General features: G+C 42.8%; 1 protein-coding gene across 1 annotated transcript in view; it reads left to right on the forward strand.

Annotated features, from left to right (window-relative positions):
• Window positions 1–594: 594 nt before the first annotated feature.
• Window positions 595–21,713, forward strand: part of KCNU1 (potassium calcium-activated channel subfamily U member 1) — a 40,806-nt gene continuing 19,687 nt past the window's right edge. Inside the window, exons 1-19 of the mRNA XM_042886289.1 lie at window positions 595–845; window positions 2,470–2,586; window positions 3,069–3,130; window positions 4,875–4,965; window positions 5,700–5,811; window positions 6,407–6,482; window positions 6,932–7,007; window positions 7,351–7,521; window positions 7,933–8,024; window positions 8,623–8,733; window positions 9,597–9,702; window positions 10,730–10,812; window positions 11,417–11,486; window positions 11,886–12,041; window positions 13,363–13,475; window positions 13,568–13,636; window positions 14,674–14,763; window positions 14,888–14,988; window positions 18,009–18,105. Of these exons, the coding sequence (XP_042742223.1) occupies window positions 684–845; window positions 2,470–2,586; window positions 3,069–3,130; window positions 4,875–4,965; window positions 5,700–5,811; window positions 6,407–6,482; window positions 6,932–7,007; window positions 7,351–7,521; window positions 7,933–8,024; window positions 8,623–8,733; window positions 9,597–9,702; window positions 10,730–10,812; window positions 11,417–11,486; window positions 11,886–12,041; window positions 13,363–13,475; window positions 13,568–13,636; window positions 14,674–14,763; window positions 14,888–14,988; window positions 18,009–18,105 (1,955 nt within the window). The 5' untranslated portion in view covers window positions 595–683. The remainder of the gene's footprint in view (window positions 846–2,469; window positions 2,587–3,068; window positions 3,131–4,874; window positions 4,966–5,699; window positions 5,812–6,406; window positions 6,483–6,931; window positions 7,008–7,350; window positions 7,522–7,932; window positions 8,025–8,622; window positions 8,734–9,596; window positions 9,703–10,729; window positions 10,813–11,416; window positions 11,487–11,885; window positions 12,042–13,362; window positions 13,476–13,567; window positions 13,637–14,673; window positions 14,764–14,887; window positions 14,989–18,008; window positions 18,106–21,713) is intronic.

Below are 21,713 nucleotides of genomic sequence, written 5' to 3' on the forward strand. Positions count from 1 at the left end.
TGATTGTGTGCACAGTCTGGGAAACTCTGACCTATCTAGTTGAAATTGTTCTGATTAGTAAGTTTATTAAACCAAAAGAAGGAAGAAAGAGGGCCATCTAGTTAAAGACTGTAGGGAAAGGATCAGACTGTCCTTCATCACCAACAATTGGGCGGTAACCAGCAGGACAGCAAGCTAAATGCATCCTTTGTCTGACTTCTGTGGGCAATCTCGTGTTTATTCACTGTTTTTATCAAAGCTCTCATTATGACATCTACTCTTTCAGTGCCAGGGCATCTTGCTTGTATTTATTTTTGAACAGCATCCGGACTCTATCCAAAAGTGGAATGGAAATTCCCAGGAGAGAGCTGCAGTATGTCTGTGTTGCAGCTCGTGAAAGGAAGCGTGAAGTGGGGTCTGAATGGATGAGTCTTGAGTGCCATGTGTGAGACTTCACAGGTCTGGATAAGCAACTTATGTTTATACAGTGAGTCTGTGCGAGAGCCAGCTCTGTAAACTGAGAGATTCCAGAGAGAAAAAGTACCTTGGTAATATCACTGCACAGACATGGTTCTAAATGGGAACCACCATTCAGAAGCTCCCATGGTGGCTGTGGCCATTCCCAGACCTCAACCTGAGCACTGGGGTCACTGCAGCATCACAAGAGTAGTTTGTGTTCTAGAAGATCAGGACCAGAACATAACATGGCAGAATCTGACCTCACCTGTGCACTGCGCTTTCAGTTGGCTTTTATTTTTCCATCTCTTTTTGTTTTCCTCGGAGGCCTGTTTACCATTCTGGCTTTCAGGTCAATTCGATGCATTTATAGATTCATCCTTAAGCAAATCTGGAGAAAAAAAGTGAAGGTAAAGCTGTCTTGGCTTATTTCATATGCTGTGTGTTGATGTGAGAATTCAAGAGTTGCCTTTGGAACTGAAGGAGTACTGGCTTAGAAAAGCTTTGCCTCGTGTCTTAGTGCACTGGACATGGCATATTGAGTTGGGTTTGGGAAAACCCAAATGTACTGCTTTTATTTTCAAGAAGATTACTTGCACACGTTGGTGCCTTTGTGTATTACTCTTGTTCTCCTAATAAGAGGAGGGAGCAAGATGGTTTTTTACCAGTGTAGCTATTGCTAGTTGCAGAAACACACACAGAGAAAGCTCAGCTCCTGAATGTGCAGATAAACACAGGTGCACACAGCACTAGAATGCTCGCCTTTTAATCATGATCACAATTACCTGCATTTGCATACGACTTCCATTTCTTAAACACACAAGTTTATTCCATGCAAATGCACAGGAGGAATACGTACATGGTCAAGTAATTTCTTAGCAGCATGCTTTCCCACTCTGTATACTGGAAGTACTGGGAAAATTGCCCTAAGAAGCTGTTTTTCAGTACATTGGGATAGGTGCTTTCACAAGTTCTGCACCAAATGGACAAGGATGGGGTTAAGCATGCTGAAAAAAAACACCCCACCACCAGATCTTTTGTCCCAGTCCTCCCTATGTGCGCTATGAAGCTTTAAGAAGGTGTTAATAGCTCTGGAGGGTAACACCAGGATGTTCAAATGACGCATCCAGGTCATTTATTTACCAGGTTACAGTGCCATTTGTAGGACTGAAGAGCTTTTTTCTTTGTGTGTCACTTCAAGCTGCCTCCAACAACTGTCACAGCCCATTTCTCTCCATCATTTCCAAGGGAGGACTCGATGTTCTCATCAGCTCACCCAGGTTGTATGGGCTGAAGATAAAGGGAACACCTGTGCTGCTGGCAAGCAGTAAGCAGCTCTGTGTGCCAAAAAGTTAAATTAACCTGACTCTCTGTTGTTCTCTTGGCTGCTGGAGCAGAGGTGGGGTTTAGCTCTTAAGTGTCAGCTCTTTGCAGACTCTGCTGACTGGGAAACTGAGAAGGGCCAGTAAAGCATTTCCCATGAGCAATGTTTTTACTGGTGCATGTTTACAGGTTTTCTGTCATTGAATAATGTTAGTTATGTGTTATGGTTATCAGTAACTGTATCTGTGAGAAGACAGAGTTGTACTCAGGGCCGAAACTGATCAGAATTAGCTGAAGCTGTGCAAGAAAAAAAGCAGTCAAAACTACATAAATGGGTTCACTGCTGGCATAAGATGGGAAGGGGTGAGGAGAGTAGTGGAGAGGTATTATTATCCTCTTCCTTTCAGGCTCAGGTTATGAAGCAATCACTTCAAACTGATGAAAATCAGCATTCATTGATGCAACTCATAAAACGATGGTGCAACTGTGGTGGGAAGATCACAGTGATTGCCTGCACAGCTTGCCCTCTGTGAAGTCTGGGAGGAGATGGCATTCTGGTGTGCTTAGCTGAAGGGAGAGGTGCTCCTCTTGTCTTCTTTCCTTCTTTCTTTCACTTCGGATTTGTTGGTGGCTGGCTGTGTTTTTTTTTTAGCTGACTTAGGAAACATTGTCTGGCATGGCCAAGGATAACGATGGTTGTTTCTCTGTTAGAACAAAGACATCTGGTGGTCACACAAAGGGAAACAAAGATCAGTCTACTACTTAAGAATCTTCTCTACACAGATGCAGATGATGCTATCAGCCCAAACCTCCATGGGACGTGTATTGGTGAGTAGAGCAATTAGCACAGGGCTCCCCTTCCAAGGCACTGAGGGATGTGTGCCCTTCTGAACTTGCAGTTCACTTGGTCTGGTTCAAACTTCTTCCACTTACAAACGTATTTGGTCTGGAAGATGACTCAGAAAGTCCTCCTAAGAAGACCATGCATGTCCCAGTTTGGTGAATGAGTCACACGTGTGGATTCCCTGGCATTTCACAGGGACGACCAGGCCACTGGAATTGCATGGGAAGCATTGGGTCAGCTGCACAAAGCCCTCAGCAGTAGCAAATCAATGTGATAACGTGGGTTTGTGTTGGTTGAGATCTTGGTTCGTCCTTCCTGGAGTTATTGTAGAGTGCAGGTAATTGAACTGTGTTCCTTCTGCCTTTCTGTAAGTCACAGACAGGCAATAAAAGGGGTGTTTTAGATGGAATCTGTATTGCTACCAGAATAAGCCTCATAACATCCTTTTTAATACGTGTGTTTTCAGATGATACTGGTGTTTCTTCTGAACATTGGCACGCTTGTCATTTATTTTATTGATCTTACTGAGTAAGTACATCACTGATGTTTATCCCAAAAGCTCATTTAAACAAATGGTAGAAAACCCACGCTGGTGTGTTTTCTTAGAGCTGTTTTTTGGCCACAGGTACTAGATAGTGGAGCCCATGGGTGCTGTTATGTGACAGCGTGTATCTTTCTGTCACAGCTGTTCAGGTGTTGGTATATGTAGTTTTTTGTCTGTGCCTTCAAGCCTGGATTTTCAGAAGAGCTGTGAGACAGGTGACTGAGTCCTACAGCTGGAAACAGGCTTTGAAAATGGTCCCAAACCCATTTTGAAACAGAGATTTTCAAAATATTCAAAAGCCCAGCTGTTCCTATTGCAATATTTAGAGAATGCTAAGCTTTTAATAAAGCTCATCAAGCTCTACCCAAGCCTCGTTTGAACATCCAGCCATCTATGTTTGGTATCCAAATGGGAATGGAGCTCTTCCCTAAAGTCTAGATTTCTGTAAACAATTTGATGGGAGTGAAATAACAAAACTGTCTAAGAAAGCACATTGTTTCTTCTACCAATCTTCACGTAAATGCATACATCTTATGGAACGTGCTTAGGGGTAAAAAGATATTAATGTGTAAAACCCTTTGATCGATTTAATCTGCCAGAGCATTGTTCTCAGTGCTTTGCTTGGGTGGGAAAAATAAAATGGAATCATAAAATGAAATAAATAAAGTATAAAAGCTGTGGAGCACTCTGAGCTGAATTCAATCAGCAGGGGTAAACCTGAGAAACAGAATTATACATCAAGAGCAATCCAATATTGTGCTCAGTCCCAAGGCATTATAAATCTGACGAACAGCTAGGAATGGCTTCAGAAGGGAAAGAGTTTATTTTTTAAGGAATAAACAGGCACTTCATCCGTTCACATGGAATTCTTTCCACGAATAGCATTGCAGCTGTAGGTGAGAGTAGGCGTCCAGCTGGGCTCTGACCTATGGGACTGATTTCCTTAATTGTGTTTCTGCTTTTCAAATCTTCCCTGCATGGAGGAGGAAGAGGGGTCTCAAAGGGCTCGATTGATGCATGTATCTGATTGCCTTCCTGGGGCAGGCAGTGTCATTGAGTGCACTTAGTCCAATATCCCTTGCTGGACCAGGTGGTGCTGGTGGATCTTCATCCCTTCAGCTTTCCACTGCCAGGTTTTGCCCCTGATGCCAGCCTACACCAACTACATGCTCTATGAACCTCTTTGCAAGGTCACTGGGCTGGCCTAGACGTTTAAATGGGCAGCATGAGCTAAACTGACAGAGTGCTGGAAACCCTTTGGTGCTTCAGCTGCTCCCTTGGCAGATAGAACTCCATGTTCAGCAGTGGTTGGGTGAGAAATCGCTGCAGGAGCTCCCAGTTTTGCTGACTAAGTGGAATAGAAACAAGTAAAGCAGTCCATGTGAGAAAGGTGAAAGGGTTTTCCTGGAGAACAGGAGGTTTTTTTTTGTTTAAAAGCTTGTATGAATATATGAAATCCAAACATTGCAGTGAATTTGCACGGTAGATAAGTAATACAGTTTGAACATGCTCACTAAAGCTAACAAAAAACCCACTCCTACCATTCCATAACTCAGTGAGGAAGTGGGAATTTAGATTACACAAAATTGTGAATGTGATTGAATTCTGCTTTGGTCAGTGCTTCATAATCAAAATATGAACTCAAACCAAATATTGCTGTACACCCAATGCACTGTTTTCTCTTTTCACCCTTCGTTCCACTGGCTGTGACATTGGCTTTCCCCACAGGGCGGAGCAATTCCATTTCTCCTTTCCAGGCAGAATCATTTATGTGGATAAATTCTTCAATGCTTTCTTCGTCTTTTACTTTGGATTACGGGTAAGTGCACTGCATGGGAAAGGTGAGTTACAAACTGTTTTTGGGAGCAGTTTACCTGTGTGGACAGAGATGCTCTGTAATGTAACGTTGGATTGTTTTAGCTTAATTCAGAGCCACTCTGTTGTTTTTTCACCTTTTCTTGTAATTGTGTTCTCCCCTTGGAACCTGGTTATTTCCAGCATTTCTGCAGCATCTCCCAGCTCACACATTAGCCAGGTCTGTGTCCATGTCTTTAGAGCACTGAATCCATTGGTCAGGCCTCTCTTCAGCCTCTCTTGGACAAACCATGTAGCTGTGTACCATGTTCAGATGCCATTAGTTACATCAGTGCAGAATACATTTTGATTGTAGCTTTGGACATTAGAATTTTTAGCCAAGTCACCAGAAAATGGGATTTTCTCTCTTATAGCTGAGGGTGTGGTGTTGACTTGTCCTGAGCTTTCATGATTCATTATTACTGATGCAGCAGTATACAGAGAAAGGCAGCTTAGAAGAAGAGATGAAAGGGGCAGATGAGAAAGGGAAAGAAAGCACTGTTATACCCATCATTGTGCTCTCAGGGCTCCAGCCCTGAAGCAAAACAGGAATATCAAGTTGATGTCCACAGAAGGCAAGTTAGACAGGAGGAAGTACACAGAAAAAATGGATTTCTGCCTCAGAGATCTCCTTTTTTGCTCTGATGAAACCAAAGATCACACACAGAACTGATGCTCTTTGATTTGATTCATCTTCAGTTTGTGGCGGCTGATGACAAACTGAGGTTCTGGCTTGAGCTGAATTCTCTTGTGGATTTCTTCACCATCCCCCCAGTGTTTGTTTCTGCTCTCTTAAGGAAGAATTGCTTTGGTAAGTTAAGACTTGGAGATCCCACTTTCCTTGTTCTGCATCCTACACAGAGACTCCTTTCAAATCTGGTTTGACCTAGAGAGGTTTAACTGCCCATCTCTTCTTTCACTGTTTCAAACTGTTCCTTGGGAGCAAAATTATGCCTTATTGCTTTAAAAAAAGCCTTTAATTTTGTGGGACTTCTGAATTACCAAACTCTGCCTCTATTCTGTCTGTGTGGCTTTGAGAGTCTCAGCAATCTCTGTGCCTGACCAAGAGGATGAGGAGCCACCCAGAGGGGATGTAACTGTGGCACCCTGATTTCTATGAATGGTTTTCTTGCATGCTTAGGGCCAGTAGTCCAGTGGTCCTCTATGTCTCTTAAGCCTTCAGGTTACAGCTCAGACAAACCACATTTCTTAATTTCTCTCATAATTCAAAGCGCCTTCGAGGGCATAAATGGAAACCCAGTGTTACAAAGGCTCTGAATACAGAGCAACGTTATCCCCTCTTTGCTAGGTTTGAAGAATTGTTGAGCGTACCTGAAGATGTGGAGATGCTCCACGTGTGGAGATGGGTTTATTTTTTTCTTGTGGACTTCCCTGCCTTTCTGCAGGTCTGCGTTTTTTGAGAGCACTGAGGTTGTTGGACCTTCCCCGCATACTGCAGATCCTCAGGATCACCAAGGATGAGTGAGTTAAAGCCCTGCTGGGTACCCTCCAAAGCCCTTTCTCCTCCCTGATGCCTGTGGTTTAGCTGGGTTGGGTAACAAAGGGGGAGAGCGTTGCATATGGGGGAAAAGCTGCCCATCAGTAATCTTACACTGGAAATAACAAAAAATATTTATAACCATGGGCTCAGTGAAATTCTTGGAGGGAGGATGGAGATAAGGGGAAGTCATAAATCAAGACATCTTAAAGGCTTTGAAGGCAGACAACTGTGAAAAATGGTATTGCCTGCTGTGTTGCCGGTGATAGAAAGGGCCTTGGATGTAGGGAGACTTTTTCTGACTCTAAACCCTTCCTGTACAGTTACTGTTACTAGAGAATACTTCATTGAGCAGTGCTGTAGGAAGCTTTAACCATTGCCAGCGCTGTGTTACACGTTTAACATCCTGGGCTTTCTGTCTTCCCATCTCCAGTTACTCCATCAAGCTCTCCAAGCTCTTCGCTGTGTTTATCAGCACGTGGCTCACAGCTGCAGGATTTATTCACCTGGTTTGTACCATCAGCTATATGTCCTTCCTTGTCACCTTAAATCAGTATGGCCATGCAAGCTCTGGCTTTCTGTTTTCTCTAATGAATGCAGCGTTCTCTTTGGAGAGAGAGAGAGAACAAATCTGTGTACAGCAAAGCATGACTTATGCCAGCAGAGTTTACTTGCATATGTTGCCAGATTTGGTGGCACTGATGCAGCACCCCTCCCCTCTGTGGGAATGGATCACTCTGCAGTAATAAAAAAAAACAGTGCAGTTTTTTAATCAAATAGTTTTAGATGGGAGATGGACTTGAACCAAAACCACTCTAAACTTCTTTCTCCTCTTTTCTCCGCCCTGGACAGGTAGAAAACAACGGAGATCCTTGGGTCCAGCCTGTAAATTCTCAGCCCATCACTTACTTCAGGTGCATGTACCTCATCATGGTGACAATGTCCACCGTTGGTTATGGTGATATTGTGGTTCAAACAGCCTTGGGTCGAGCCTTCATTTTTTTCTTCATTATTGGTGGCTTGGTGAGAAACCTATTTTTCTTTTCTGAAAATGGCAGCTGGGGGCAGGGAATGAACAGGGCTGTCAGCAAAGCTTTGAGGGGTTCCAGGTACAGATTAGGCATCAATGAGCAAAAACAGCTTTAACATTAAGTCCTTACTGGCATGGCTATAGAGTAATTTCCTAAGAGCTGGCAGGGCTTCTGGTACACTTTTCTTCCTGGCTAGAGCCAAAATACTGGGCAAGATGAATCCAAGTCTATCACCAGCATAAATCCATTGTCACTGAGATATACATCCCTGCCAGCAACTTTTAGGAATCCAAAGTAAATTTGTAGCTGTCATTCCACGTAATATAATTCTCTTGAATTAATTTATCACGATTAGGAGATACAGAATTGGCTCTGAGGAAGGTGGTATTTCTTGATGCCTTAGGTCCTGTTTGCAAATTTCATTCCTGAAGTTTTGGAAATTGTTCAAAGCCGTAAAAGCTACAAATCCTCCTATGAAGTGATGAGTGGGAAAAAGTAAGTATGGTGACTCCTTGGAAAATAAAAACCAGCCCTCTTTCTAGGTTGGGAACCAGCTCATAAGAAATTCCTATAGTAGCTTAAATCAAATCCTGGAACTTACTCTCTGTCGTTCTTTACCTCAAATGTGTCCAAATAAACCTCCTAAGTAGAGTTCATTGGTGTGGGTTTGGCTTTCAAAGGAAGAGAATATGTGGGTGAAATGGCAGCTTCACTTAGAGATTGAGGAGATCTATCTCCTTTGTGATTATTAGCTATCAGTAATAGGGGTTTTGTGTGTTTGTTTTTGTTGCTGTTTTTCCTTCACTGCTCACAGAACCAGAAAACTAGGAACAGTTTTTAGATCTCACGCCGTTCCTTTTATGACTTTTCACTCATCAAATCTCCACCATTCACCACCTCTTAACGCAGTTCTCCTTTCCAAAATAACTCCTGAAGTCTGTAACCACAATGGGTGAAATTATCTTCAAGCCAAACATACAAACCCTGTTTCTGCTTCATCGATGTGTTTAATATACCACAAGCAGATTGTGTCAGATATGCTACAACCACTGCTGTTTTCCAAGCGTCAAATCTTCCTTGGTTCTTCCTGTAGCTATGTTGTTGTCTGTGGTAATGTCACTCTGAAGAGCGTTACTACTTTCCTGCAAGACTTTTTGCTTCAGGACAAAGGGAACGTTTGCACAGAAATCCTTTTTCTGGGAGAGTAAGTATTTGTGTTTCTTTGAGTTATTCCTCTTTGACTTCCTGATCTCTCAGGGGAAAGGTGGGAGGTCTGACATAAAGGGAAGGCAACGTTGTGTAGTTGATTGCCTGATGATCAAAATAAATTAGAACAACAATAAAAAACCTAGAAAGGATGGCCAATAATAAAGACTAATGATTAGAGTCTAAAGCTGAGCAAACGCAGGCTGGAAACAAGGCGTGCATTTGCAGAAGTGAAGTGATTAATAATTACTGAAATAAATCATTAGAGAATGGGGGGATTTTCTAACCCATCTTTAAACCAAGGCTGGATGCCTTCCTATGGGATCTGCTTCGTTGCTGAGATCAATGCAAAATGTGAGTTTTACAATACATCATAGAAGAGAATGTTACCAAAGTTCCCGGGTGAAATACAGTTTGTATACACAGGGTAGGGAAATAACACTCGAGTTGGAGAGAAAGTTGAACATCAGCAGTTCCATTTGAGCACAGAATGCAGAGTGAAGCCCTGGGAAGTGTCATTTCCTGACTCTGTGCAGTAACAGTGAGCCGTACAATTACAGTTGCATGGAATGACACTCATGAAAAATTAATGGCAATAGCAGAAGACAGAGAAAAAAAAAAAAAAAAAAAAAAAAAATCCAGGAAACATTTTCACGACTGTTAAGTTTTATAAAAGCTTGTTTTCATTAAAATCTAAACTGTGCGCTTTGGCTGAGCTGCCAAAATCCCTGTAGCTCTCTTTTAAACAGTAAGTAGTTACGGCAAATGGCTTCTCTGAGAAATGGAGAAGTGCAGAGCATGTAATTATGAGAGATTGATGGATTTTTTTCTTTCTTTCTTGTTGTTGTTTATACCGAATAGGTCTCTTCCCAGTCTTGAGCTGGAAGCTGTGTTCAAATGCTATTCACCCCACACTTCTTTCTTTTATGGCTCTGCGCTGAACTCTGAAGATCTGAAAAGAGTTCGGGTAACAACTTCTGTATCTTTTGCCCTTTCTTGTACGTGTCAGTCTTGTCAAAATCTTGTCCCTTATGAAAGGATGCATCAGCTGCTTTTACCCAGCTCATGTTGTGATTTACACTTCAAGCAGCTCCATTTACTGTAGTGGAGCCTTTTGCATACCAATATAGCACTCCTGGGAACTGAAGATGTGAGAGCATAACAGACTTTTCAGACTAGAAGTATTTCAAGTGTTGAACCATGAAAAATAAAGGCAAAGCCAAACCGATCAACTGGTTTTAAAACAGAGATATTTGGGGCAGCAGCATTTCTGGAAATAAGACCTAAATTATTGCAGTAGCTCTTAGTTACCTCTTCTTGTAAGTGTGCATCGTGTTTGGGTCGCGTTCATGAACATCCAGGGAAGAGGCCTCATGTTTTGAGATGTTGAAGAGGCAGTAAAATATTCCAGTAGAAGCGAGAGGAATGGAGTTGGCATAAAGAAAAAGATGAAGCCAACAAAAAAATCCCCCCACTAGCTTTGATTTTACTGTGGTTTCTGGTGGTTAGTAACCTGAAATTCAGTGGTGGATCTCCATCCGGTTCCCAGAAGGCTATAAGAATTTTACCATAACTGGAACTATTTTTTTGTTACCTGTTTCACCATAGATCCCAAATATTAATTAGATGGGAGAGCCAGGTTTCTTCTGACCTGCCCAAATATTGACCCTTGGAAGAGCTTTGGTTGGACTTTGCTGGGGAAGAACACAGCTCTGCTGTCTGGCTTTTGTAACCTCTTCTAGGAAGATGTTAGCCCAAGAAACCGTAAATTTCATCTGTTCCAGCACTTTGAAAATACAAACATGCATTACACCCTGTACGTTTGATTGGAGCTGTGTCACTGCTGAAACATTCTGGCATGTGTACAGCTCCAAAGTAATAGGATCATGATGACCTTCTGCAAGTCTTTAACTAAAGACACATGCCACTGTTAGAGATTGTTGTTCTTCATATGGGATTAAACCCTGATTTAACTTTTCTCCTGTGGGATACAGATGGAGTCTGCAAATGCTTGTCTCATTCTAGCAGATGTTTGCGCTCCAGAACCCTATACTGAAGACATTTCCAATATCATGAGGTAGGATGAGATACTCCAGTGCTTTCATTCTCTGTCTGATTGATATTAACAGTGACACGGATAGTGCAGCTGGCAGCAGAGCATATTTGTCCCATCAAGTTTCTTTTTTTTTCTGTCAGGAGAACTCTGAAAGCCAACTGACTGCTTTCTGCTATGATTTTATCAGATGCTTTGAAGGGCTAAGACAGGTAGCAGCTGTGCAGTCTTGCACAGAATATAATATTACTAAATATAGTGTAATTATTTCCTTCGCTATCCTGAATATCAGCAGTCAAGGAGTCTCTCTGTTTTACTCTGGAAATAGTTATGCTCTGCTGTCAGGTCTCATAGCCTAAGCGTTTTTGTACCAGTCAGACTTGAAATGAGTTCTTGTAGTACTTCTGGATTTTGTGAATATGATGGCTCATATTGTAGTAGTATTCTCCCCCCAAAATCAGTCCAGAAGTCCAAGTTCCAAACTGGATCATCTTTACTTTCCATTTGTAGGGCATCTACAGGAGTAGAGGTTCAGGTTGGAAAGTCCAACTCCTTTAGCAGGACTTGAAAAATGAAGGGTTGTAGCCAGAAGGAAGCATATTAATCTAAAGTTATATCTTTCATACAGAGTGCTGTCAATCAAGAATCACTACCCCAAAACAAGAGTCATTTTACAGATAATCCAGTCCCGTAACAAGGTATGGCCATGGTCTGTCTCAGTAGGGTGTTACAGTTGGAATCCTGGCTTTTATGGAATCAAAGGCTCTTATTTGGAGAAGGCAGAGATATTGTGCAATGCCTCTTACTCATACAGCCACTACCTGGCTGGAATATCTTTCAACACTGTTAAGAATAAACAGCAACCATTTCTGTGTTGTTTTTTGTCAAAGCTGCCAGTAAACGCGCAGTTCAACGTTTAAAAGAAGGACAAAACCAAAAGAACCTCAAAATCAGAAGTCTGCTTTAGACTTGGTGTGTTCCATTGTCAAAAAATGCAATGGCAAATGCAAAAAAAAGACAAGGATGATCATTGTACAGGAACATTGACCTTGCCCATTGCTGGGCTGATCTGTAATTGCTTTCCTACACTGAAACAGGTATACCTGCCAAACATACCCAACTGGGACTGGAGCACGGGAGACAGCATCATCTGCTTTGCTGAGTTGAAGTTGGGCTTCATGGCACAGAGCTGCCTGGTTCCTGGTTTGTCTACTCTCCTGACCAGTTTGTTCATCGGGAAAGAGAATACAGAGGTAAATCCTTTGACATGATTAAGACAAGCAGAAAAACATACAAACGTGACTGCTGGGCATGAAATTGCCCGAACAGCCCTCAAGGCTGCCAGTCCTTCAGTGGAAATGCTTTTGCTATCACCTAGTGGCTGTGTGTGATACTTCAATCTCCAGAACAAAGCATTAAATTGGACTGCTATTCCTGTATTCAGGGGCTTTTCATATGCAGAATTTATTTGAGCAAAGCATATGAATATTGGGTGGAATAAATATGGAAGTTTTTTCTTGGTCTGCTGTTTGTAGTCAAAGTGCTGTTTGATAGATGTGCTGTTTCTCAGGTCCAAATGCTTCCCTGGGTCACAGCAAAGTTAGCTAAGCTGTTATTTGAAGTTTTTAAGGCGTACTGTGAAAGCTCAGCCAACTTCTGTCGTGATGCTTTTCTCAATTAAAAAGTCCATCACATAATTTTTGTTTGGAAAGCAAAAACTCTTAACAGCCTATTAAGTTTTATGCAGAAGGCATTCACGTGCCAAGAAAATGGCGTGTACTGCGAAGTAATGAGTGGTGGTATAGAAGCCAAAGGAGCTGTCAGTAGCAGGATGTTCCCTTGATATAAACAAACCTTCCTCAGTCACACTGCTACCTTGAGGAGCAAGCAAAAAGGCGCAGAATAGGCCTTCACTGCTCATCAGACCATCGCAGCTCTCCTGCAGTTATAGCTGGTACACATAAGACCCAAATAACTGCAAAATAAAGCCTCACTTTCCTCAAACAATGCATTCCCAGTACTTTGCAGTCATAAAATGACCATGTTACTTTGATTGCAGTATTGACGCCTGTTCTTCAATGATAATAAGAGGGAATGGTTTTAAACTGAGACATGATGAGGTTTGGGGTGGGTATTAGGAGGGAGTTTTTCACACAGAGGGTGGTGAGGCACTGGAACAGGTTGCCCAAGGAGGTTGTGGATGCCCCATCCCTGCAGGCATTCAAGGCCAGGCTGGATGTGGCTCTGGGCAGCCTGGGCTGCTGGTTGGCGACCCTGCAGATAGCAGGGGATTGGAACTGGATGAGCACTGTGGTCCTTTTCAACCCAGGCTTTTCTATGATTGTTTGAATACGAATTGGAAGTGTCCAGCAGAGTTAAGACCTTCCCTGGTCTGTTGTATATGAACTCCAATATTGTTTCTGACAACGTACAGCAGATGTCTTTCTGCTGCCAGTAACCGAGGGCCTTTGATGTGATATCATGTGGTATTGGAGCAATGTCCCAGTGTTAGGTTACACATCCTACTCGCTTTGCCTTGAATAAATACATCATCTTTATGATCGATTCTTTCAGACAAAGAGAAAACATCTGAAGGACAAGATGCTTCTGGGAGACAAAGACTACAAAGTCATGGCTCTTCAGCTCTCCAACGACTTTGCAGACATGACTTTTATAGAGGTTTGTCGGTATGTGGTACAGATGTGGACATTTTTCTGTTATTTCCTTCCAGATGTACCTTTCTGGCTGATAGCGTGGCTGACTTGCTCTCTTTCTCCAGGTTGTGCTTTGTAAAACTGAACCTTATCCTCTTGGGGATTGAGCTCAAGTTTGGCAGTCAAGGAGAGAGGTAACTGGCGGAATTCTCTCTTAGTAAAAAGTCAAAATTCCAAACTGATGCTTTCCAAAGAACTCAGATTTGCTCCCAGGTCTGCACAGGCTTTATGCACCTCTTCTTTTCCTGTGCACACTAATTGTTATATGGGGTAACGATGTGATTCCTGGTTGCTTACATGCCAGGGTGAATTTTACCACATTTTGCCTCCTTTCTTCTCACTGATAATCAAACAAGAGATGGAGGATTCTCACCTTCTGTTCCACACACAGTCAGCATAACCATCATAGATCTCCCTTTGATTTGGGGCAAATCAAGCATATTTATTTTCATGGATAATAGAAACGCCTTCTCATGGTTTTTGTTGTTCTTTTTTTAACACATGAGTTTTAGCTCCTAAATGCTATCAAGCATTGTCATAAAGGGATAATTTGTCAATGCTGGCAGCAGAGCTTTTGCTGTCTGAAGCTGATCTGGTCCCAGGCCAGATAACACTCTCTGTCTGTTCTAATGATGAAATACAAGACATCCTAATGGGGGAGCTGGAACTAGTTCAGAAAGGGGAGTAAATGAGTGCCATAGATCTTTACAAAGCTTGAGAAATCATCCAGAAAATGCAGACTATTGAGTGCAATTATTACTCTTTCCACTTTTATGAAGGAAATGGCTGTAGAATAGAAACTCTGAAAACAAAGGAGTTGTAGGGACTGCTGTGAGAAATAGGTTGAGACTCCTCTGCAAGTGGTGAATGAACCCTATGCTGAGAGCAGACAGTGCATGTTGGAAGTGCTCAGCGCTAATGGAAAACAGGCCATAGCTCCATCTAATGTATCTTGAGCTCATATGTTGCCTGGATGAAAATAGAATGATGGAAAGAGAAAGCAAGAGGGGAAAAAGAAAGTCACACGGGTCCTAGGAGTTATAACAAAGGGAATTAAAACAAAAGTTAAGGTGGGAGGGGGCTGCTATGATCATCCAGGCTGAATTCCCACAGCAGAGGTGGTTAATGGCAGCCAAACCATCATTACTCTTTGTATGGTTTCTTCACACAGTGCCATCCTGATCAATCCATCTCCACAGATAAAGCTTCACCGGAATACAATGGGCTTTTTTATTGCTCATTCTCTTGCAGAAGTCAAAAGGTAAGGTGCTTTATTACTGTTTTGTGGAGAAAAACTTCTAAAACGAAAAAATAGTTTAGGGAGCATTGATTATCTGATCAGTAAAGCATAATTCATTCCTTCCTGATTCACTTCTGTTTTCCAGGGCACATTTCTATTGCAGAGTTTGCCACGGTGACATCCAGGATCCAGAGCAGATTGAGAAATGTCAGTGTGGAAGCAAACGTCACTCAAAGACTTTCTCAGGTACGTTGGTTAAGTCCATTTCTGACTTTAAAAAGGGCCAAATCAATATCTGTTAATTGTATATTTATTAACTACTTATCACAGTTAATGAGGATACTAAGAATAAGAACAGGTTGGAACAGCCCTTATCTGGTAAAACAAGGATCTTTCTGGTTACACTAATAAGTCTTACAGTAGATCTTTAAAGGCTTCTTTGTGCTTTGCTTTAGGAGTCAAAGCTTCTTGGCTAAAAAAGAACAGGACAAAATACACCGGTGAGGATTTTCACCCTAATTATTAACAGGTTTATCACAGTATGCAGGTTTTTAACTGCAGAGACCAAAGCAAACATCTCATCAGTATATATAGTCGAAGCAAAAGGCACAGCTGGATGAAACAAGAGCTCTGTGTCCAGTTTGTGATAATTTTTTTGGTCAAGGAGGTACATCTATGTCCTGGCCATCGTGACAATAGGCAACCTGAAATGTGAAGTCAGAAAAACGTTGTGGGGTTTGTGTAAGGAATGTGGCAGCGTCTGATGGCGTTTGCTCTGCAGACTGAGAGAACAGATTAATCTGACCCAAAGCAGAGCATCGTGTGCTTTCATCACCTCAAACTCCACCTTCAGGGAATTCCTGGGCTTTGCTTCGGTTCGGGTTTCTGCTGAAGTAGAAAATGTGGCCTCTGATTTATGTTTAACTGCAGCAATGCGAGGCACGAAAGGCCAAACTGCACATCTATGACCACTTGTGAATTTTTCCCCTCCGTGGAGATGGCGCTTTGGTTTAAGGGGTTGAGAAGGAGCTTAAACATGAGCACACAAGGACTTCTGCTCGTTTCTAACACTTGCAAATAATTTAAACAGCAGATGGCAGCCAAGCCCCATTACAAAACATGCCTCCGAGCTGCAGATGGCAGAGATGAAGGCGGAACTCATTCACGCAGCGAGCGCAAACATACTGACACCTGGAGGACTCCGTGTAGTAATGTCATGTAGGAAGGGAAGCTGGAGCCCATTTTCAGTCCCACACACTTATCAGCTTAGATGCAGCTGGGGTCCCTGAAAGCCATCTACCTCCCAGAAAAGAGATTTCTTTAAGTGTAGAAGACATCTTAATAAGAGTCAGTGTCAAAGGAGTAGAAATACATCGGTGCTGTGGGAACTCTCTCCACCTGGGTGGTTTTATTCTGCTTTCCTAGGCAAGCTCAGGTTTTAAAAGGACGAGATTGCATTTCAGGATACGTATTAGTAAAGAGCAGTTGTTTGCAAACCTGCAGTTCTGCACCAGATATGCAGTAGAGAATGGCTGCCTGAGCTGGATCAGGACTTTTGCCAGCCAAAAGACCTTGCCATCAGTTTTCTCCAGGATTCCAGATGGATTGGAGCTTAACTGCAGTCACTTTGATTGATTCCTGCCTTCTCAATATAACCCAGTTGAAGCGGTACTTTGTGTCCTGGATGCCTCCAGGCTCACTGTGGGAGAATGGAATTAATGGAGGTTAGATGCAGGAGACCCCCAGCTAGTGCAGGTGAGGATGCTTCCAATGCCTGCAGCGGAAACAGGGAGGTGAAGCTGGTGAAGATAAAGTTCACTGTCGTGAATAAGAAGCTAATACAGGAGCCCAAGATTGTGAACTTTAGTTAAAGGAGCAACCGTGTTGCTACTTTAACACGTGTGAATGGCAAAATTGAGGGCTGTAAGTTAAAACAAAATGAAATATATTGTTTTGGGAGACATTTACGTATTGCTGCCCATGTAAGACAAGCTGTTAAGGATCTCTATTCTGTGACTTGTCTTATGATACTTTAATGAAGCTTGACCTAGCAGGATTGATCAGGTGTCACATGGCATCCTTGGAGAGCTCCCTCTCTGCCCTTCCAGCTCCCACCTCGTTGAACACAGGGCTGTAGAAGGAGCTATCCTGTTACCAAGGCCAAATGCACCTGTGTTCAGCACACCTGTGCAGAACAATTACAGCTTAAGGCTGACAAATTGCCTATTCAGAGACGTCCCCTTGTCTGCCAGGGTATGTTTAGAATCACTAGCAGCTCCATCTGGGTTAGTGTGCTTTGGCAATAGCTGCAACGAACAAGGAAGCTGATGGTATGAGAGGATTCACCTGTCAGTTGGTGAGATAGGGATCTCTGTGTCTGAAAGTTCTTGCAGTCCACCCTTCCCCACCTGAATGCATTGGACATGTTTGGACACATGTGACACGAAAAGCTTTGTGCCTTCTGTCAAGTGCTGATAAGAGGAGGAATGCAGATTAGCAACAAAGATACAGGCCAGGGGAGTGCAAGGAATAGCTTTTTGTGTTCTGAGCCTGCTGCATTGCTGTGGAAAGCAGGAGGTGCAGGTAGGGGCTTAAAAACCTCCAAGGGTGCTGCTGTACATCTTCGAATCACTGCCTGGTGTTCTAATGCTGGTCTTAATGGCCCGTGACCTCAGATTATGGCCCAGAAAGGACTTGATCAAATGTCAGAGAAAAGATGTTCCAGCTGTTAAATTGCTGCTCTAGGATTTGGGAAGCCCAAGCTCATTTTCTTGATCTGTTTCCTCAGATTCAATCTGGGACTGCAGGCCACCCAGCCTTACTGAAGTTTGGTTTCCTGTTGGGAAAGGGTTGCAGCTGTAACAGCTTCAACTCTCAGAGACAACATGAGGATAGACTAATTAATAATTTCAAGCCAGGACAGTACAGCAGTGAGGATGAACTCTGCCTACATTCTGGCCAATTTTTCCTTCGTAGAGAACCGTGCTTCACAAAGAAAAGGAGCCACTTTGGAATGAGATGCTGCAGTAAGGATGCTCTCACCACGTTTAAGACCATTCAACACATATAGATAGAAATACTGTTTTGTAGCACTGCTGTATTTCTGACCACTTGTGTGAATAACCAATTCAAAGCTCCTTTGCCCAGCATTTCTGAGGCCAGGTCAGAAGCTTCAAATGGTACAATGGCCATTTGCAGATGCAGTCTAAGTACAACCAAGGGCTATCCAGAAGGAACCCAACTTTGTTTCATTGCCTTTGTTCCAGATAAACTGAAATCCTATGGAGAATTGCTTGTTTTGGATGGAGAGCCTGCAACGTCAAGGTCCCTAAGTGTCCTTCCACCTCAGAGATTTGTTGATGGGTAAGAAATGTAAAGCTGTGTGAGTGCTGAGCAGGCATTTCCTGAACTTACTCATTGAGAATCTGTGTGGGAAACAGGAACAGCCTGTTTCCTAGTTCTTCTGCTATTGTTAGTGGATGGTTTATGGCTTCTCCCTATCCTGATTAATTGATCAGTCTAGAAAGCACAACTGTTTCTATGCATCCAAATCCTCAGCTCTAACACTCTCCTGGAGGGTCAAAGCCTATAAGCATACATGAGATACAGTGAACTTGTGACACCAATTTGAGGTACAATGGAAAAGTGAAAGGAGGGGTTGGTACACCTCAACAAAGTGCTTACTGCACTCTAGTTGGAAGCAAAATAACACAGAGGAGTCATGAACACGTTTATTCTGCTGCTGTTCAGAGAGCAGGGTGAAGACAAGAGTAATTGGATGCAGGACTGTGAATAGCCAACACTGAGTTATGCTTGTTCTTCAGATGCTTAATTGCGTTGTGCTGTTGGCAGCAACGTGGAAGAGTAACAACCTCTGGTTTGCTCTAAAGCCAATTGGTGATCCAGGAGAAATCTCACCCGACAGCCTTGTTCTCTAACATCAGCAATGCATGCTAGGAGTCCCTTCTATGCCATCTGAATGCTTCCTGGCTGGAGGAATCTGATTTCCCAGCAGGTTTCACAGAGCAGTGTCAGTGTAGTCATCTTCTGTCTGAGCCGAGGTGTGAATTGCAATGTTTTAGCTACAGTGTACTTAGTTTGCTGAGCAGTCCCACTTGACTTGCATTGGAACTCCTCATAACCTGAGCTGCTATATTCAGCATAAGGAAGAGTATCATGGTCTGAAACTGAGCTGTCAGTGACAGCAAGCTGTTACACTTTTCCTACATCCACTAGAGAAGGTGACAGGACATATTGGCAAATAGCATCATGCTAGAATTTGCAGTGAGTAGACAGGAACCTAGCAGGGGAAGAGGTGCACAAACCAGTATTTCTTACCTCGTTTCTGCTTGTGAGCAATTTGCAGTCACTGTAGAACTGAAGAGGTTTAATAAATAGTATCTCCCCTCCCTGCAAAATCCCATCTTGTGCTTCAGCAGCAAAGGCAAATGTCAGTATGGCAAGGATTGTAAGGTGTCCTCTGGAGAGCTTTGCATCTTAGCAGCTGTCCCCAGCACATACATGCTATCAGGACAATAAAACGTTGCTCAGTGCTGCTGTCCTACAACCAATTAGGTCAGCTGTAAATATTGGGACTGCATGGTAAATACATACACACATACTAGCAGATTGTGCTGACTTGTTAAATATAAACGGAAGCATAATTAGATTTATAACATGGCCCTCCCCCTCCTCATGCCCAATAACATAATTTACCAAAGGGAGAGAGAAGAACAAACCCTCACAACCTGCTGAAATGCCATTATTAACATGCGCATGAAAAGTCAATTATGCCAGAGGGAGGTATTTAAGTGAAGTGAGTTTCCGTACTCTGGGATTACACCTTGGGGATTATGCAGCTCTTATTTATTTATTTTCCCAGAGATTGCTGCTGCGGCTGCTTAGCAGTGAGGAACAGAATTGTTACTAAAAGATATCCTGAAATCCCCTAAAGAAATGGCCAAATGTGCAGATAAATAATTGTTCCCATCCCCATCAAGATATTCTCCCTCATCACCGTATCAAAACGACGCCACATCCTCCCCAGTCAGGGCTGGGATGTTTTCTGCTGTTTAGTTTTAAGTGACGCCAGGGAATGGTCTTCCAGTGCTTCCCTGGGGAGGGGATTTTACCATACTGTTATTAGTTGCAGTATTTATTATTTGTATTACAGCGGTGCCTTGAGGCTTCCACTGGAGCCCTGTTGGGCTGGATGTTGGATGCGTACACCATTAAAAGGATTTCAGCCTTAAACAGTGGTGAAGGGAAGGAGGGAAGGGTGAAGTGAGGTCTCAAAAGTCAGAGAGGAAAACTCAGTGCAAAATACAGCTGTTGGGAGCCGACCCTTCATAACATTACAGCTCTCAAATCTATCCCAAGTCATTTATTATTATTATTATTAAAACCTGATCTAGAATCGGATGCAGTTGCCCATTTTCAGATTAAGCCGAGCTTTTCCACCCGGGCTGTTCTGCTAATAGAAAAGCTAACACTGACCTTCCTTATCCAAATTAGGATGGCTGGGACAGCGGCCAAGGGGAGCTCCAAGTTCAAATCTCTGCTCTGTTTGATTTAGGATGGCAAACCACAGCGTGATGCAGAGAGGACGGGGGGCTTGAACACAAGTCCCTGAGACGTCAGGGTGCAGCCAGGGGATTGCTGTGTGCAGCAGGCAGTGCTATCAGAAGGACTTTGGACATCCCTTCGTGGGCCCACTTGAAAATACTTTTCTGTTGGGATATTTAGCCTGCTAAATACTTCATTTCTGTTCAAAAAATCGGAATGTTGCATCTGAGGTCGAGCAGGGTTTACGTATGAGCTGATCAATGAAAAATTTAATCAAACCGTAATTCAGGGAAATGCGGTGAAGCGCAGTGAGAAAGAATTGGACCCGGCCTGTTATCAGACTCAAAGCTCATTTCATCAGTGTCTCGGTGATATTTCTAGTGTTGTAGGCTGTTATAATGACAGATATCTCCCTCAGCCCTGTGCACCCTATGTCCATAGACTCTTCTTTTTCTTTCTCATTGGAAATCATCAGATCGGGGAAAGAACGTCATTAAGAAAATATTAAGTCATAAACCAATACTGAACACAGTGGCAACAATAACCAAGAAAAACAAACAAAAAACCACAAAACAAGAGGATTAGGACTGGATGAGCTACAAAGTTCATCCAGAAGGAACGCATGAAGACCTCCCCAGGCTCCTTCCATGCTTATGGGGCATCGATGCACTTTGCTTTACTACTCGTGGCTTCTCTGCAGCCTTGCCTAAGGCATGGCAAGTTGAATGGTGTGTGTTCTGCTGAATTGTTGACTCTCGTTTTTGATTCCTGTTCAGTTTCTGGTGAGGCATAAAAGGGTGTTTGTGAGCAAGGGCTCCGCGTGTGCAACTCTGCAGCATCTCCTTCCCTTTTGTCTCAGTGTAAAAGTGCTTCAGCCAGGAGAAGGATTAATAAAAACTGAATTAGATTAAAGGGGAGCCCAGGCTAAAGAAACAAGTTTTAGCTCTGTCTTAATTGTAATTTATCTACTGCCAGGATAATTGCTAATAAATACCTGCTGAGTTGCCAAGCCTATGTTAGGGCTTGTCAGTGCCAAATAAATCTTTAAGACTTAAGATCCCACTCTGACGCTGCCCATCACTCCCCAAACCAAAGGCAGCTCAAAACAAAGCAGTAATGCTGAGTGCTCCAGCTCAGCTAATCTGGCAGAATGCATCACAGCCTTTATAAATGTGTGAGAAGGGCTGTGCAGGAGCTCCCAAAAAGGTCATTGGTATTTTTGGAGCGATAAATCACAGAGGGAAAGATTTGCATTACGGCTGTATAAAATCCAGGGCCGGATTAGAGAGAGAATACTTTACAGTAATATTTCTCTCCTGACTTGTTTTATTAGCTTCCTTTAAACATGTTACATTATTGCTTATAGAATTTCATTTACTTGGATTGGCAGCTTGATAAATATGTCT

This window comes from Lagopus leucura, unplaced genomic scaffold (assembly GCF_019238085.1).
Source record: "Lagopus leucura isolate 7727_CA_CO unplaced genomic scaffold, USGS_WTPT01 Super-Scaffold_100056, whole genome shotgun sequence".
In the NCBI taxonomy this organism is placed as follows: Eukaryota; Metazoa; Chordata; class Aves; order Galliformes; family Phasianidae; genus Lagopus; species Lagopus leucura.